The 19,366-nt window shown below is 36.4% G+C and overlaps 1 protein-coding gene across 1 annotated transcript in view; it reads right to left on the bottom strand.

The window, feature by feature from the left end:
* Cib2 (Calcium and integrin binding family member 2) overlaps positions 1-15,302 on the bottom strand; it is a 61,084-nt gene extending 45,782 nt beyond the window's left edge. Inside the window, exons 1-2 of the mRNA XM_089096931.1 lie at positions 15,181-15,302; positions 12,550-12,584 (exon numbers count right to left, since the gene is read on the bottom strand). Of these exons, the coding sequence (XP_088953057.1) occupies positions 12,550-12,584; positions 15,181-15,231 (86 nt within the window). The 5' untranslated portion in view covers positions 15,232-15,302. The remainder of the gene's footprint in view (positions 1-12,549; positions 12,585-15,180) is intronic.
* Positions 15,303-19,366: the final 4,064 nt, after the last annotated feature.

The raw sequence follows: 19,366 nt of genomic DNA on the forward strand, positions 1-19,366 counted from the left end.
AAATTCTAGTTAAGTTTTTCGAGTCAAAAGAAATTGGAGGGCAACTAGCCCCCCACGCCCCTTTTTCCCCAAATGTATCCAATAAAAATTTTGAGATAGGCATTAAGTTAAAAATTTCTCAAAAGTCAGATAACAAAAGCTCAGCTGTCATCACAACACCCCAGAGCCCGGGGGCCGGCGTTGTAAGTTATGCCCTGGGGCATATATTCTTCGTATGAAGGGGATGCTCGCATAAACTTCAGAGAGGGCTCATTTGACTGGATATTGAAAGTTCGAGCTCACTTTTTAATAGTCAAAAGAGATCCGAGGGCAGCTATCCCCCAACCCACCTGATGAAAATTTTGAGATAGACATTTTGTTAAAAATAGTTCAAAGGTCGGATAAGAAAAAATCCGGTGTCAATAGAACCCCCCAGGGCACAGGCGAAGGAGTTTTAAGTCATGCCCTAAGGACATGTATGGTTCTTATGAAGGGGATGCTCGTACAAACTTCATAGTGGGCTCATTTGATTGGAAATTGAAAGTTCTAGTTCACTTTTTAAGAGTCAAGAGAGTTAAACTAGACCCCCACGCTCTTTTTCCCCCAAACCCGTCCCCTCCAAATTTTGAGATAGCCAGTGTTTTGGAAATTGTTCAAAAATTAGAAAAAAAACACCCCCCAGAGCCCGGGGGACAGGCGTTGTAAGTGTTGTCCTGGGGGCGTATATGCTTCTTATGAAAGGGATGTTCGTATAAACTTCAGAGGGGGCTCACTTGATTGGAAATTGAAAGTTCTAGTTCAATTTTTAAGAGTCAAAAGATATCCGAGGGCAACAAGCCCCCCCCCACACACCCTTTTTTCCCCAAGCCCATCTGATAAAGTTTTTATAATAGCGATTTCATTAAAAATAGTTCAAAGGTCAGATGAGCAAAATTCCTGTGTCGACGAAACCCGCCACGGCCCGGAGGCAGGCGTTATGAGTAATGCTCTATGGGCATATATAGTTCTGATGGAAAGGATGCTCGTATAAACTTCGGAGAGGGCTCATTTGATTTGAAATTGATAGTTCTTGTTCACTTTTTAAGAGTCAAAAGAGATCGGAGGGCAAATAGCCCCCTCCCCTCCTCCACATCCTAAATACATCAGATAAAAATTTTGAGATAGAAATTTTGTTAAAAATAGTTCAAAGTTCTGATAACAAAAACTCCGGTGTCGACACAGCCCCCCCCCCCCAGGGCTCAGGGGTAGGCGTTTAAGCTATGCCCTGGGGACATATATGGTTGTTATGGAAGGGTTGCTCGTATAAACTTCGTAGTGGGCTCATTTGACTGGAAATTGAAAGTTGTAATTCACTTTTTAAGAGTCAAAAGTGATTGGAGGACAGCTAGCCTCTCCCCACACTCCATTTATTTTTTTCCCAGAGGCACTTCATATAGAAGGGGTCGTCGTATAAACTTCAAAGGGGGGTCATTCTATTGGAAATCGAGATTACTAGTGTCCTTTTAAGAGTCAAAAGTGATCAGAGGACAACTGGCCCCCAAGCCCTTTTCCCCAAATACAGCTGATAAAAATTTGAGGTAGCCATTTTGTTAAAAATAGTTGAAAGATCATATAACAAAGACACCTTTACGTATGGTCATTTCGTTAAAAATAGTTCAGAGATCAGATAAGAAAAACTCCTGTCAACCCCCCCCCCCAGGGACGGGGAAGGAGTTGTAAGTATTGCTCTGGGGCATATATGGTTCTTATGGAAGGTATTCTGGTATAAACTTCAGAGAGGGTTCATTTTAATGGAAATTAAAAGTTGTAATTCATTTTCTCAGAGCGAAAAAAGATCAGATGGTAACTAGCCCTCCCCGCCCTCCAAGCCTTTGGGCGTATTGGATGGATAAACCCATCCGATAAAAATTTCAAGTGCCTATTTTGTTAAAAATAGTTCAACCATCAGATATTAAAACTCCAGGGTCGACACAACCCCCCAGGGCCCCTGGATAGGCGTTTTAAGTTATACTTTGGGGATATATATGGTTATTATAGAAGGAATACTCGCATAAACTTCAGAGAGGGCTCATTTGATTGAAAATAGAAAGTTCTAGTTCACTTTTAAAGAGTCAAAAGAGACCGAAGTTTAATTAGTCCCCCACGCCCTTTTTAGCCAAAGCCACCCAATAAAATTTTGAGAAAGCTGTTTTGTTATAAATAGTTCAAACATCATATAATAAAAACTCCGAGGTTGACACAAACCCATTTTTTTCACTTTGATATTGTTACTTTGATACCAGTTTTGATACTTTGATGAATACCTGATTTTTTTTTAAGTCTGATTTTGAAATAAGGCATTCTTCAGAGCTCGAAATTTTTTGCAATAAAAAATGAACAAAAACTAAATAAAATAAACTTCCCTAAAAAAATGTTTTTCAAAGAAAAGTGAATGTCATTAAAAACTCAAGATTAGCAGATACAAATACCTGTTAAAATTCAAGCTCAAAACGACCAGAAATTACTAGACTAAATGAAACCCAAAACAAACAGAAATTAAATAAGCAATCATAGCAAAAATATACAACAAGTAATAATATAAATGAATAAATAGGTCTTAAAGCGAGTAATGCTTAGATTGAATATGAGGATCAAGAAATGAAAAAAAAATATTTTCCTATTGAAGTATAAATAAAACTTAAAACGAAAAGAAATTAAATAAACAATTAATGCAAACAAACATACAATAGATATTAATGTAAATTAATAAATAAATCTTAAAACGAGTGAAACTTAATTCAATGCTGTAAGTAATTACAGTATTGTAATTACTTACTTTTACTTTACTTTCGGCGGGAACCAGACGATGAACTGTCCTGCCCGGCACCAAAGGATCTTGGGATGACTTTCGACGACCACTTGGACCTGTCGGCTGCAGCTTCTCCGGCGATCTTCAGCCAGTATTTGTCCAATCTCCGAACCGTGTCTCCTGAATCCTCCCCACGGTTCCAGGTCCTCCTTGAATTTTTGCCACATGTTCTTCTTTTGTCCTCCTGGTTTACCTTTCCAGGAGGGGGCTGGTTCGCAGACAAGGACGTCTCGACATATCGTGCCTTCGGGACGGCGCAATGTGTGGCCGAGGAGCTTCAAGCGACGTCTTTTAATGATAAGCGATAGCTCTTCTGATTGGCCACAGCGACTCCTTACTTCACTATTGGAAATCCTGTCCCATCTCTTAATGCGGAGGATGTAACGAAGGCAGCGGTGGTCGAACACATCCAAAGTTCTCGCATCTTCAGTCTTGATCGGCCATGTCTCCCAAGCATACAGTAGTACTGCTCGAACAGTTGCACCATAGATTCTGACTTTTGTTTTGGTTGAGATCTCCCGTCTGGTCCATAATGCTTTATTCAGACTAGTAAACACTCCCCAGGCTTTTGCTATGCGGGCCGAGATATCCCTTTCAGCTCCGCCATCTGGTGTTATGATAGAGCCAAGATACTTGAATTCCTCAACGCTTTCCATTGGCTCACCGTCGAGGGTAACTTGGCAAGAAGCAGGTTGGTGGAGAGCCAATACTTAAGCCTTTGCGCCACAGATGGCCAGTCCGATGCACTTTGAGACCTCAGAGGTATTGTCGATCATACCTTGTAAGCTGTCGGCGGTAGTTTCAAGCTCAGCAAAGTCGTTTGCAAAGTCCAGATCTGTCAGGGACTGGAGGGAACCAGCTATTTGTCCAAAAACTATTCCGCTGTGGTTTCTCATTGCATTATACATGATCCAGTCTATCGCGTAGTTGAATAATATAGGCGAAAGGGGGCATCCCTGCGTTACCCCAAACTCCACTGGAAACTTAGGGGTGTCATTGCCAGAAACACGGACGCAAGTCTCAGTGTCCTTATACGCACTTCGGAGTATCTCAATGATCTCCTGTGGCGCACCGTCTTCAGCCATAATTCTCCATAGCTCCTCTCTGATGAGAGAGTCGAAGGGAGCTGCAAAGTCAATAAAGGCGATGAGAAGGGGTAGATGAAACCTGCTGTACTGCTGAAGGATGAGGCGAATCGTCAATATCTGTTCTGGACAGCCTCTGCCTGGTCTGAAGCCTACTTGTTCAGGACGGGTTATCTTGTCACGTGCGTCTTTGAATCGATTCAAAAGAATGACGCAGAAGATCTCCATGGCATGGTCGATCAGGGAGATACCTCTATAGCGTAAACTGACTAATAACAACCGTTACTTGTCTTTCGCATCAAATCATCCAATCCAGGTAAAAAGGGGTCTGGTTATTTCTTTTGTTGATAGGGTATTAAAATTAGTATCACCAGAATACATAAGCAATTAACTATTTTTCATTAAAGATATTCTAGTAGGTAATGGCTATCTGGAAAATATGATTTCTCTAATAATTGAAAAAAAGGAAAAAAAGTTGATGGAACCAGAAATATTAGGAGAAGATGGGTCACATCAAGAAACAAATTACATGACTTTACCTTTTATCCCAATATTGTTACAAAAATTAAGAAGAGAATTAAAAAAACATAATATAAAAACAGCATTTAAAGCAGCACAAACTATAAGCTCATTGTTAAATTAAGGGAAATACAAGGTACTTATAAGCTCTTTGTTAAATTAAGGGAAAGACAAGTTACCGAGAACTATTCACAAGGGAGTATTTCATGATCTTGTGGTAAATTTTATGTGGGAAGAACACAACAGATTTGAGAAAATAGGCTCCAGCAACACAAGAACGCCATAGATTGCTCTCTAAAACAAAATAAAACACCACAAACTAGAAGCTCTTTGTTAAATTAAGGGAAAGACAAGGTACTTATAAGCTCTTTGTTAAATTAAGGGAAAGACAAGGTACCGAGAAATTTGCAAAAGGGAGTATACACAATTCCATGCTCTTGTTGTAAATTTTATGTGAGAAGAACACAACATATTTTAGAAATTAGGCTCAAGAAACAAAAGAATGCCATAGATTGCTCTCTAAAACAAAATAAAACACCACAAACTATAAGCTCTTTGTTAAATTAAGGGAAAGACAAGGTACTTATAAGCTCTTTGTTAAATTAAGGGAAAGACAAGGTACCGAGAAATTTGCAAAAGGGAGTATACAAAATTCCATGCTCTTGTGGTAAATTTTATGTTATAAGAACAAAACAGATTTGATAAAATAGTCTCCAGCAACACAAGAATGCAATAGAGTGCTATCTAAAACAAAATAAACACCACAAACTATAATCTCATTGTTAAATTAAGGGAAAGACAAGGTACTTATAAGCTCTTTGTTAAATTAAGGGAAAGACAAGGTACCGAGAAATTTGCAAAAGGGAGTATACAAAATTCCATGCTCTTGTGGTAAATTTTATGTGGGAAGAACACAACAGATTTTAGAAAATAGGCTACAGCAACACAAGAATGCCATAGATTGCTCTCTAAAACAAAATAAAACACCAGAAACGTTGGAGTCAGCTGTTGCAGAACATGTTTATAATTTTCCTCATCACAGTATTTTGTTTGATCAAACAAAAAATAGTAGAAATGTCTGCAAGACTTTTACAAAGTTTCAGGTTAATTATAGAAATAAAAAAGATAATATATGGGAGTATTAATATCAATAGAGATGAAGGGGAATTTAGAATCAACTCAATTTTTAGTAGTTTAGTCAAAAAGCAGGTAAGATTTTCAACCAGTACTGACTTTAATAATAGTTCTGAAACGAAAGATGACCTTGCGAACAAAGGTCAGAATCGGTTAAATGCTGGGAAAAGTAAACGAACTGCAGCTAACCTTGCAAGCAAACGAATCCGTTTGCAAGCAAACGAATCCAATTTATAATTCAAACACTGGTTGATGAACTTGTGAGATTTAATTAGGGGTTATGGGCCGGGGGTTCGCTGACCTTTATTGTTTTGTTTTAACTATAAATATATTCTTCATTTTTTATAGATTTCCATTTATATACTGTGAGGAGGCGTGTTTGAATCAATATAGACATTAAATTTTGTTTATACGCCAGTGAATGGAATTGTTTATTTAATATGTGAGTTTTGTTTCCTATTTATTTATATTTTTTCTTTTGTTGTTGTATTTTTTCTCTCTTTATGTGTTTAGTATGTTTTTATTTTGATGTAAGTTAAGGTTTTTAAAAAGAACATTTTTTGTTTCATTTTTTTCTTTCCTTTTTTTCCGTTGAGAAAGGCTCCCGGACGTGGGGCCGAAATATTCGGAGTATTTTTGTTTAATTAAGTGTTTATTTTATTGTATTCACTGCTTTATAAAAATTAAAACCCGTTTTTCTTGCTTAAATTTTCGTAAATACTGTAAGAACTGGAAAAGAAAATATTTGTAATATAATCCGTTTTCAGTTAAGCGCCAATGATGCAGAAGGCATTTGGTTTTTATTCATAACTCGCTTTAAGATCTATTTTTTCATTTATATTATTACTTGTTGTATGTTTTTGCTATGATTGCTTATTTAATTTCTGTTCGTTTTTTGTTTCATTTATTCTTTAATAGTAATTTCTGGTCGTTTTGAGTTTTAGTCATTATGAAAGGTATATGTTTATGCTGATCTTAATTTGAATATGGCCTTTACTTTTCTTTGAAAACCTATTTTTCGGAAAGTTTTTTTAATTAATAATAATAAAACATTGGGGCCGTATGGCCTTTACTATAGGCAACGCTATAGCGTTAATTCTGATTTCTGTTCGTTTTAGGTTTCATTTATTTATCGATGCTGATTTGTAGTAGTTTCACGCTTGGTAGATTATTTGATTTTATTTTTGCTCATTTTTTGTTTAATGGAGTTCTTTACTTTTCTTTGAAAAAATTATTTTGTGGAAATTTTTTTTGAAGTAATTTCTGTTCGTTTTATATTGACATAGTCTTTTCAGGGAAAAATAAAATAATACTTTAAATCATTTCGTTTTATTAAGACTTTATAGTTTGGCCTGCTATTTGTATGCTGGAGAAAAATTTTCAGCAATTTTTAACAGTCTACACCCTTTTAAAAATCTGGACATAAATAGTACTGTTTCCCTCCAATTACTTTCGACTATTAAAAAGGGAATCGGCCCTTTCTTTTTCAATCGAAGGAGCCCTTTTCAAAGTTCCAACGACAACTCCTTCGATGCAAAGTGCCCTGGTCTAATCACCAACAACAACAAAAATAAATACATTATACCCACATCGAACTTTTCTAAAAAAAATGTCAAGCCTTCCAATCACTTTCTACTATTAATTAGGACACTAGGCCTTTCGATTTCCAATCGAATGAGCCCTTTTTGAGTTTCTCCGATAACACCCAGGGCATAAATTACAACCCTTACCCTAAGGGGGAATCTGAAAATTTTGATTGGATGTGTTTGGGGGAATGGTGGGCGTGAGAGGGGGGTTAGTTACCCTCCAATCTCTTTCAGCTATTGAAAAGGGCACTAGCCCTCTCAATCTCCAATTGAATGAGCCCCTTTGAAGTTTTTACAACAACTCTATTTATAAAAACCTTATATACCCCCAGGGCACATTCGAAACTATAAAAAAGGGCATTGGCCCTTTGAATTTCCAATCAAATGAGGCCTTTTTCAAGTTTCTACGACAAAGATTTCAATAAAACTTATATGCCCCCAGGGAATAATTTATAACCCTTGCCCTGAAGACTCTGGGGGGAGTGTTCTAATCAAATGGAAATTGAGAGGGCTAGTGCCCTTTTCAATAGTTGAAAGAGATTGGAGGGTAACTAACCCCCCTCTCACGCCCACCATTCCCCCAAACACATCCAATCAAAATTTTCAGACAGCCATTTTGTTCAACGTTGCGGAAAGTTCTGGAAATTAGGTCTTTGAGGATGACAATCCCCCCCTCTCCAGCCCTCAGGGCAAGGGTTGTAAGTTATGCCCTGGGGGCATATAAGATTTTTATTGAAAGTTTTGTCGTAGAAACTTCAAAAAGGGCTCATTCGATTGGAAATTTAAAGGGCTAGTGCCCTTTTTAATAGTTGAAAGAGATTGGAGAGCAACTAACGCCCCTCTCACGCCCACCATTTTCCCAAACACATCCAATCAAAATTTTGAGATAGCCATTTTGTTTAACGTAGTTGAAAGTTCTGGAAATTAGGCCTTAGAGGATGACAACCACCCTCACAGCCCTTAGGGTAAGGGTTGTAATTTATGCCCTGGGGGTATATAAGGTGTTTATAGAAAGTGTTATCGTAGAAACTCAAAAAGGGCTTATTTGATTGAAAATCGAAAGGCCTAGTGTCCTAATTAATAGTCGAATAGGAAGGCTTGACATTTTTATATTAAAATTCGATGTGGGTATAATGTATTTTTTTGTTGTTGTTGGTGTTTAGACCAGGGCACTTTACATCGAAGGAGTTGTCGTTGGAACTTTGAAAAGGGCTCCTTCGATTGAAAAAGAAAGGGCTGATGCCCTTTTTAATAGTCGAAAGTAATTGGAGGGAAACTAATCCCCCTCACACGCCCACCCTCCCATTTGCCTTTATGTTTAAAAACTAAATGTTGCCATAAGATTAAATCAAAATGCACTGTGTTAATGCTAATTCCCAATAAGGCATCTCAGCAGTATACCAAGAACGACTGAGGGTACTATATTAAAACTTTCGGGGCTACTTCTGCTCTTAAAATTTAACCAAATCAAAATAGCGTAAGTATATCCAAGCTATCAAAGAAAGTAAACAGATTTTTTTGCGAATGGTATCCAGTTTTCCATTTCAGGTCAATTAGAGGAGGTATGAAACTAATTCAAACAGTACTATTTGTGTCCAGATTTTTAAAAGGGTGTATGTTGTTAAAAATTGCTGAAAATTTTTCTCCAGCATACAAATATGTTGAACAAAATGGATATCTCAAAACTTTGATTGGATGTGTTTGGGGAAATAATGGGCGTGAGAGGGGGGTTAGTTGCCCTTCAGACACTTTCTACTATTAAAAGGGCACTAGCCCTTTCAATTTCCAATCGAATGAATCCTTTTTGAAGTTTCTACACCATTGCTCTCTATAAAAACCTTATATGCCTCCAGGGTATAGCTTGCGACCCTTGCCCTGAGGGCTGTGGGGGTGGAGGGGTTGTCATCCTTAAAGACCGAATTTCCAAAACTTTCAACTACGTTGAATAAAATGGCTATCTAAAAATTTTGATTGGATGTGGCTGGGGAAAAGGTGGGCGTGAGAGGTGGGTTAGTTGCCCTCAAATCACTTTCGAGACTATAAAAAAGGGCACTGGCCCTTTGAATTTCCAATCAAATGAGGCCTTTTTCAAGTTTCTACGACAAAGATTTCAATAAAACTTATATGCCCCCAGGGAATAACATATAACCCATGTCTTGAAGACTGTGGGGGGAGTGTTCTAAACAAGAGAATTATCTCCTGAACTCTAGATTACGTGGAACAAAATGGTCATCTCCAAATTTCGAGTGTATGTTTTTGGGGGAAATGGTGGATCTTGAAGTAGTGTTAGTTGCCTTCCAATCACTTTCGACTATTAAAAAGGGTACTAGCCATTTCAATTTCTAATCGAATGAGCCATTTTTGAAGTTTCTACGACAACGCGCTCTATAAAAACCTTATACGCCCCAAGGGCCTAAATTACAACCCTTTCCCTGAGGGCTGTGGGGGGGTGTCAAACTCAAAGCCCTAAAATGGCTATCTTAAAATTTTTATTGGATACGTTAGGGGGAAAGGTGGGCGTGAGAGGGGGTTAGTTGCCCTCCCATCACTGTTGACTATTAAAAAGGGCACTAGCCCTTTGAACTTCTAATCAAATTATCCTTTTCTCAAGTTTTTTCAAAATCGTTTTCTATAACAGTCTTTAGTACCCCCAGGTCATAACTTAAAACACTTGCCCCGAGGCCTATGGAAGTGTCCTTCTCAAAAACATAATTTCTTTTTGGAAATCAAATACGCTGAACAAAATTGCTATCTAAAAATTTGGATTGGATGTATTTGGGGAAAAGGTGGCCGTGAGAGGGGGGTTAGTTGCCCTCAAATCACTTTCGACTATTAAAAAGGGCACTAGACCTTTGAATTTCCAATCGAATGAGCCCTTTTTCAAGTTTCTACGACAAAGATTTCGATAAAAGTTATATGCCCCCAGGGCATAATTTATAACCCTTGCCCTGAAGACTGTGGGGGGGACTGCCCTGCTCAAAGGTATAATTTTCTGAACTTTAAACTGCGCGGGACAAAAAGATTATCTCAAAATTTTGATTGGATGAGTTTGGGGAAATGGAGGGCGTGCAAGGGGTGTTAGTTGCCTTCCAATCACTTTCGACAATTAAAAAGGGCACTAGCCATTTCAATTTCCAGTCGATCGAGCCCTTTCTGAAGTTTCTAGGATAACACTTATTATTAGATCCTCAAAAGTCCTCATGGTATAACTTAGAACCCTTTCTCTGAGGGCTGTGGCGGGGGGGATGTCATCCTGAAAGACCTAATTTCTAGAACTATCAACAACGTTGAACAAACTGGACATCTAAAACTTTTGATTGGATGTGTTTGTGGAGAAAGTGAGCATGATAAAGGGGTCATGTGCCCTCCAATCCCATTTGACCGTTAAAACCGGCACTAGCTCTGTGTATTTCCTGTCAAATGAGCCTTTTTTTAAGTTTCTACGACAACGCCTTCTATGAACGTTACATATGCCCCCAGGGCATAACCTACAGCCCGTGCCCTGAAGGGTCGGGGAGAGCATCATCCTCCAAAACATAATTTCTATATGGAAACCAAGTATGTAGAATAAAACGACTGTCTCAAAATTGTTATTGGATGTGTCTTGGTAAATGGTGGAAGTGGAAGGGGTGTTAGTTGCCTTCCATTCACTTTCGACTATTAAAATGGGCACAAGCCACTCCAATTTTCAATTGAATGAGCCCTTTTCGAAGTTTCTGCGACAACTTTTTCGATACGAAGTGTCCTGGTCTAAAGGAAAAATAAATAAATAATACATTGTGCCAACATCGTTCGTATATGCCCCCAGGGCATAGCTTAAAACCCTTGCCCTGAGGGTTGTGGGGGAGTGACGTCCTCAAAACCATATTTTCTATCTGGAAATCAACTACGCTGAACAAAATGGCTATCTCAAAATCTGATTGGATGTGTTCGGAGGAATGATGGGCGTGTGGGGGAGGGGGGGGGCTAGTTGCCCTCCAATCACTTTTGACTATCAAAATGGGCACTAACCACTCCAATTTTGAATTGAATGAGCCCTTTTCGAAGTTTCTATGACAACTCCTTCGATACGATGTGCCCTGGTCTATGACTAAGAAAAAAAAATAATACATTGTGCCAACATCATTCTTTACTTAGGCAGCGCTACTGCGCTGCCTATGATGACAAGGTTGCATAATATTTTATTTTCACCCAATTACCTGGTATCGTTTTCCCAGTTTGGCTGATATTTTAGCAATGTTCCAATTTTCCTAATTTCGGATATTTAGCACAACATGGAAGTAAACTAATGATATGCCCTTACTTAACATATTAAATAATTAAATTAAATTTTCATGATTTTCTTCAGAAATGGAACACAGAAACGGAACGTCTTTTCTGAATGATTAAAATTGAAGCTATATCTGAGATACACACAAAATAGTCAACACCCAAAACCATCTGTTCATTTGAAAATTGTAATCACCATAGAAAGAGAGGGCTCACAATCAAATTTTTTTACATACTGAATCTGCTGCTGAAAAATAGTGGGATAATTTTTTTTTTATGCCCCCTCCCCCTTCGTAAAAAGCATTCCGTCCACCCACCCACCCCATAAGAGTTGAGGGTACTTTCTCATTGCGTGGACGCCTCTAAAAAGTCAAGTTTGGTTAATGCTAATGAAATAAAACAAAACATGATGAATATATAATAGTTTAGAAACAAATTTGGGCTATATATTTGCACATTAGGGGGGTAGGGGGTAATTGCATATATTAAATACGTTACCTAACCTGGGTACCCCCCCCTATACCCCAAAAAACAACAGTTTAAATATAGTTCCCAGAGTGAGAAACCCCTGAATACTTATTTATACAACATCAGATGGCGTCAAATCTTTGCTTTTGTCGAGTGGATGCCTCGGGTTTTCTTGACTGGTTTTTAGAGGTGTCCACATAATGGGAAAGTACCGAGTTGAGTATGTCTGAGTATATACTGACGTGTAATATTTCATCTATTTTTCAAGTATTCATACGAAAAGTTCCCATCAAAATGTACCTTCTTAGAATTTCTTTCATTTCATTTCAAGATTCATTTCTTTTTAACCAAGACTTTCATGTCTGGGTTTCCTAGAACATGTTTCTTCCTTCTACTGTAAACAATCCCTCTAAATCCAATTTATCACAACTAAATTTTACCTTTGGATGTCAATAAAATAAATTTTTATGATTTCATTATCAATACGAAGGGACATCAGTAAACTTCGATTCGTTAGGAGACTTCAATTATTTATATTTTTAACATTAGACAGCTAAAAACATGTATTTACATGTGTTGTTTTTAGCTTCAAGGGAAAGGGCATGGAAACCCCACCGCCTGGGTACAATTTTAAAGCGAGGGAATTGGACTGGGCACTTACCTTTGAATCTCTTTGCTAGTGAAGAAAGTTGCGTCCTAAAAAGAAATTCGAAAATTAACCCTCAGGTTATATTATGCTTTTAAAAAGCTAAATTAGCTTGAATAAATATAATTCACCTAAATGAAGATGTAAAGGCAAAAGCTATACAAACAAAAATCAACATGAATAAGGAAATTTAACAGATCATAAATAACGAGGCTACAGCCTTATTAGATTTTGAACAACTCATTTTAATAGTATTTTCATTTAAAAAATACTCCCCGATAATTTAAAAGATTTTTTTTTTTTTTAAGGGAAAAAACATTAACCCCTCACATTTCAGGAATTGGTGCCCCTGAATGATAATTCGAGAAAAACAGGGTCAAACCTAAAAGCTTCTGACATAGGTATAGGATGAGGAATTAATAAATATAGTATTACCAATTCATTCAATTTGGATACTTTTTGGAATCGGCTAGATTCAGTACAATTGTGTTAAGTAAATGTGCATTTTTTTTCTGATTTGTATTTTATTGATTTCCAGGGTTTTAGTCTATGTCTATTTGGAGTATGATCTAAAACTCAACTATCATTAACGATCATTATTTATTTTTTCATTACCACCAGTCTAGAATGGAGGATAACAGCAAATTTAGCATCTAAAATACTTACAATACATAAAAGGGGTTAAGGTTATAGTCTATTCTACACTTATAATAATATGAATTGCTTACAATTAATTCTTACCCTCAGTTCTACAACGAAAATAATGACAAATAATTAGTTATCATTATGATAGTTGAATAACACACTAATTGGTATTGTGTGTTTTTGGTTGTTCTATATACTTAGGTTGTTATTTTCTTCGGCGCTGAGGGTGTACAATAAATATTGTTAAAAAAATCTTTGCTGTTCTTTCACTATTACTGGGCTTGTCCGATTGGTTATTTAAAAACTGGGTACTTGTCTTATAGCCACCACACTCAAGTTCTGTCGAGAAGTGAAGTTTGGTTAATGCTAATAAAATAAAACAAAATATTATGAAAAATATAATGCTTTATCAACAAAATTATGAAAGCTACAACAAAGAATTATTCAAGGGGTGCCGCCCTGACTGCATAATATTCAACACGTAACCTAACCTAACCAAAATACAAACTAAATATATAATTAAAACATAGCTATAATGTAGTTTCCCATCGCGCCGAAGTTAATATTGTCTAGTATAAAGACCATGAAAACCAGTTCTTATCTCATGTTCGCGATACAAGATCTTGAGTGTGGTGGCTATAAGACAAAAGTACCAAAATTGTTTTGTTTTTAAGCAGCAGCGTCTCACGTCTCAATAATAAACTTGTAAGACCCCCCCCCCTCTATTCATAAGAAAAAAACAAATAAAATGAGTAATATTTTTAAGCAGACACACACACACAAAAAAAAACACTTGGACGGTATCCAGAGGATACTAGGTCTGACCCCTCCCCTCACGAAATATTTCTCCGGCTTGAAAATTGGAGTAAAAAATATAGGTAAACAAATCAAAATAGAGATCAGTAGACAAAGTCCGCGGTTGGTAAGCCCTTCTTCTTCATTATTTTTGTAACCTCCCCTCCCCCCTGAAAAACACAATTTTATGCTAAGCTCCTCCGCCTCCCGAACAAAAATCCTGGATATGACATTCCGTTATAAAAAACCGTCTTTTCACATCTTTACCATTTTCTAGAGACATTTTTACACCGCCCCCTCCACCCTCTGGAAAATTTGATGGTCATCTTAGGGTATATTCAAAAATTACACAATTTTACACTATATTCTAGCATATATATTTTTAGCACTCATAGGAACTATCTGCTCTTGTGTTAAGCACACACAAAGGGAGTTACCTTGTAATGAGGCCCAAATTTCTTGGGTGGGGGTGTGTAAATCACTGAAAAAAAAAATGGAAGATATATAGCCTAAAAAATCTTGATATTAGGGAGGGGGGACAAAGCGGTAAATTCTAGTATAAAACATAATCACATAACAAAAAAAAAAGAAATCCATTCGACACGTTTTCCAAGTATAATAGTCTTTACTCAGGGTAATAATCTTTACCCAATTATAATTAATCTCAAAGTTATGACCTCAGGGTCCGAACTAGGGGGATTACCTTGTTTTAACCCCACCCCACCCAAATTTCTGTCGGATTCATACAAGAGTAAACAATACAGATAAAAATAATTGTAGCATTTTTTAATGCCCCCTCCCCCAAGAAAAAATCCTGGGTATGCCCCTGTATAAGCTCCATATAAAAATTTGTTGACTTTATTTATATTATATAATACAACCGACTATCGATTAGAACTAACTGCAAAAATAATACTAAGGATGAAGATATCCCATTCCTTGTCGGTAACCCTTTAATTTGAAAACGAAAAAATTATACAAACTGATTATGCCCAACATCAGGGCCGTACCCTGAGAGTACGAAATGTTTGTTTCACTCGTAAATACATAACAAAAAAGGATACACACAAATTTTGTATGCGTTTTTTTGTGTACCCCCCCGAAAAAAAATCTGCCCAACATGGGCAAGCCTTTAGACTTCTTTCTAATTTAGATTTGCAATATTAAATCGATCATCACTGAACAGATTATGCAATATTTACATACCTCATAATCTTCAAGCTGTTGATCAGTAAAAGTTGTAACTTTGTTCCCCATGTTTCTTCTTCTGTTCTCAGATTATGACTAAGTCAAGGAGTGGTTTCCGAAAACTATTGACAAAAAGGAAACGCATGCGTAGCATGTGAGATAAAAGGATTGTAATAAAACACACATAATTTCTTGATTATCTCTTGCGGATTTTAATCTGGTTATTGAACTTAACAGATTACCCGGCTGGTAAAGGTCGGCTTTGTAGATGGCGTCAAAGAGGTGAAATAACTTTATTACACTTTTCCAGCGTCAAATCAGATTTCTGAACAAGATTCAGAATTGTCTCTGGAAGAAGAAGTTTGGAAAACTGGAGTGTCGAGGGATATATCCTCCCTACTTCCCAGCTGCACGCGGTAGGCTTCTATATATAGACTCTTACTGTCGCTTGTCTTCTACACGCAGACAATTTGAGGCTTTTCTTGATATCATGACGTCCAAATGAACCTTAATTAAAAGTAGCGCCATTGTAAAATTAAATTTTTTTATTGGACCTTTAACTTTTGCCTCGGCTTCTCTTTTGTTATTATGAAAGACTGAACCTTTGCTTCTTTTAATTGTTAAGTGGTGGGACAAAAAACTTCTTTTTCTTCCAACGATTTATCTAGTCCAGGTTTTTGATTTTACCAGGTATGGAAGGCATTGACGACTACCTTTGTTTATTTTAATTGTTCAGGTGGTGGGACAAAACTGTACAAGAAAATACTTATATGATGCCATATATGATATCAAAAGAAATGCTTTAAGATGTAATAACATAGTATATGACGTCATTTGGAAAAACCAAAATTAAGGCTCTTAACGATTTTTCTCAGACTTTTGACCTGTCTAGATCGTTTTTTTATGTGAGAATTACCAAGATACCAATTTTCACGAAAAAATATGGAGCCCTTTTCGAGAACATACATAAATAAGTACATGCACAGTTATTACTCACATATATATATGTATATATATTTATACATATATATATATATATATATATATATATATATATATATATATATATATATATATATATATATATATATATATATATATATATATATATATATATATATATAAATATATATATATATATATATATATATATATATATATATATATATATATATATATATATATATATATATATATATATATATATATATATAGGTGATTAGATAAGAATAGGTGATAATCCTAGGTGATTAGACAGGTGAATAAGGTAGCCTTTTTCAAGTGCTTGTTTATCTCAATTGCTAAAGTAGGAAAACAGTTCTCTCTTCTTCTTTCGTTTCCTTTGTTCTGTCTAACCAAATAAATAAATATATATATATATATATATATATATATATATATATATATATATATATATATATATATATATATATATATATATATATATATGTATATATTTATTTATTTATTTGGTTAGACGAACAAAGGAAACGAAAGAAGAAGAGAAGAACTGTTTTCCTACTTTAGCAATTGAGATAAACAAGCACTTGAAAAAGGTTACCGATCTAATAGGTTACCTTATTCACCTGTCTAATCACCTAGGACTAAGCAGTATAACCCAACAGTCAACCAAATAGAAATGTCCAAATTTGTGCAAAGTGTTCATTAATAAATGTAAGCCGTCGTAATAGTACAAGCAAAAGCACCTAAAATCTAATGAAATTTTCCCTTCTCACACCAGGGCTCCTCAGAGAAATACACACTTGCCTATATGGGTTTCGGCGCACTAAATTCCTTACACTAATCTCTTACCATAAGCTCTTTTATGGTATCCCTGTGCTAGATAAAACTTGTGAAATACATGCCTACTAGTAAAAACTTCCAAAAATCGTTTGTTTTTTTTATTTAATTTTTGCTTCCACCCCCCTTGAACCCACTCTTTACAGCAAAGTTTAACATTCACAGACCAATGCTTCGATATAAATAGTTGGTCAGAGACAAAAGTCTATTATTATCTGAATATTTTTAAATTCCTCTGAGGTGACTCATCGAAACTTGGAAGCTGTGGGCCTAAAACAGTCTTTAAGGCCGTATGTAGCCATCCCCAATTTAAGAATTGGTTGGCAAACACCCTAACAAATGGAGTTTCTGGGGTCTAATTCCGTACTTTTCTGCGAATTGATCTCTTTTGTTACTTAAAAAAGGTACTATATGTTCAATTTTTCATTCAAATGAACCGTCTTTCGATAATCATTAACTACTAGCTCGAAACGATCATCCCTGGGAAAAAAACACGCGTGCGAGTAGTTATCTAAGTACCATTTTGCTTGCGCCCCTGTACCAGACAGGTTTCTGGTGGATATAGTCTGGTTTGGTGGGTACAATCTGGTTTGGTGGGTATAATCTGGTTTGGTGGGTATAATCTGGTTTGGTGGGTACAGTCTGGTTTGGTGGGTATAGTCTGGTTTGATGGGTATAGTCAGGTTTGATGGGTATAGTCTGGTTTGTTCTTTTGAGGATTCCCCGCCTGTTCCTAAACATTGCAAAAAAAGATAGCAGTATGAACTGGGATTTCCCCACACATATTTGTTTCAACACCTAGTTTTTTTTCAACCAGGCTGGTTTTTTCTTTGGCCTTTACGTTCCATGGCACCTTTCCAGAGCATGAACCTATGGATTTGGGGCCTTTACGTTCCTTCCTGTGCTATAGAAAACCGGTAATGTTTTGAATAATAGGAGTGTGAATGATTCTAATTAGTGATTGGATTGTATGACAGTGGATAAAAAAAAAGATTAAACTGATTAACAGTTAAGGTAACCCTGAAGGGGTTGTTAACTCAGTTAATTTGTTATAAATTTGAAACAACATCAGTCTATGAAAATGGCTAACGACGATAGAATGACATTGTGAGTTGACCTAGTTTTACCTCTCCGATGCGGTCTGTATAATACACAAGTGATGTTTGAACAGTATTGTCAATTTAAAATAGGGTCTAACGTTTTAGTATACTAAAAAGTTGATGCTACGAGAGACGTAGATGGTAAGAAAAGAATTTTAATAATAAAATTCATAAAGAACTTTAGAAATCCTTGAAAATCAAGTAGTATGTTTTTTGTGATTACGAACAATCATGTATAATACGCCCCCACGACTCTAACCTGCAGAGAAATCAACTCCCCAACGGTCCCTTATCCCCCAACTCACCGGGCACCCCCGCCCTACAAAGTTTTGGCCCCTCCCCCCTTTTTTTTTCTTTTTTTTTTCTTAATAATTTAAAATGTGACAACGCAGTGTTATCAAAAACATTATTTGGACGAAACCGTTTTGGACATTTCGGCAAAACAGTTAGAGACATTTTAAAAGATGATTTTAGAATATGTTTTTTCGAAGTTCATTTTGAATTTCTGTCGTGAAATGCAAGAGTTGGAATATTTCAGTAGTTTTTTGTTGTGCTTTACATTTTCACAGTTACATTATGTTGATTTTAATTGTTAATTTTTAAATTATTTAATTGAAATGCACTAGTTGGAAAATTTAATAAGTGTTTTGTTGTGATTTAAATTGTAACAGTTACATTCTCTTAATTTTTCAAAGTTCATTTTTGAATTTCTTTCGTGAAATGCAAGAATCGGAATATTTCAGTAGTGTCTAGTCGTGGTTTACCTTGTCACAGCTACATTCTCATGACTTTTCAAAGTTCATTTTGAATTTCTGTCGTGAAATGCAAGAGTTGGAATATTTCAGTAGTGACTTGTTGTGCTTTACCTTGTCACAGTTACATTCTCTTGATTTTTCGAAGTTCATTTTGAATTTCTGTCGTGAAATGCAAGAGTTGGAAAATTGGGGCCTTAGTCCACCAGCCTGAATGGTGGAAATCCACTAGCTCAGTATTGGGGTCTTAGTCCACCAGCCCGAATGGTGGAAATCCACTAGCTCAGTATTGGGGTCTTAGTGCACCAGCCTGAATGATGGAAATCCACTAGCTCAGTATTGGGATCTTAGTCCACCAGCCTGAATGGTGGAAATCCACTAGCTCAGTGTTGGGGTCTTAGTCCACCAGCCTGAATGGTGGAAATCCATAGCTTTACCTTGTCACAGTTACATTCTTTTGATTTTTCGAAGTTCATTTTGAATTTCTGTCGTGAAATGCAAGAGTTGGAATATTTCAGTAGTGTTTTGTTGTGCTTTACCTTGTCACAGTTA

This window comes from Artemia sp. Qi Xiang Cuo, chromosome 11 (assembly GCF_049724085.1).
Source record: "Artemia sp. Qi Xiang Cuo chromosome 11, ASM4972408v1, whole genome shotgun sequence".
Taxonomy (NCBI): domain Eukaryota; kingdom Metazoa; phylum Arthropoda; class Branchiopoda; order Anostraca; family Artemiidae; genus Artemia; species Artemia sp. Qi Xiang Cuo.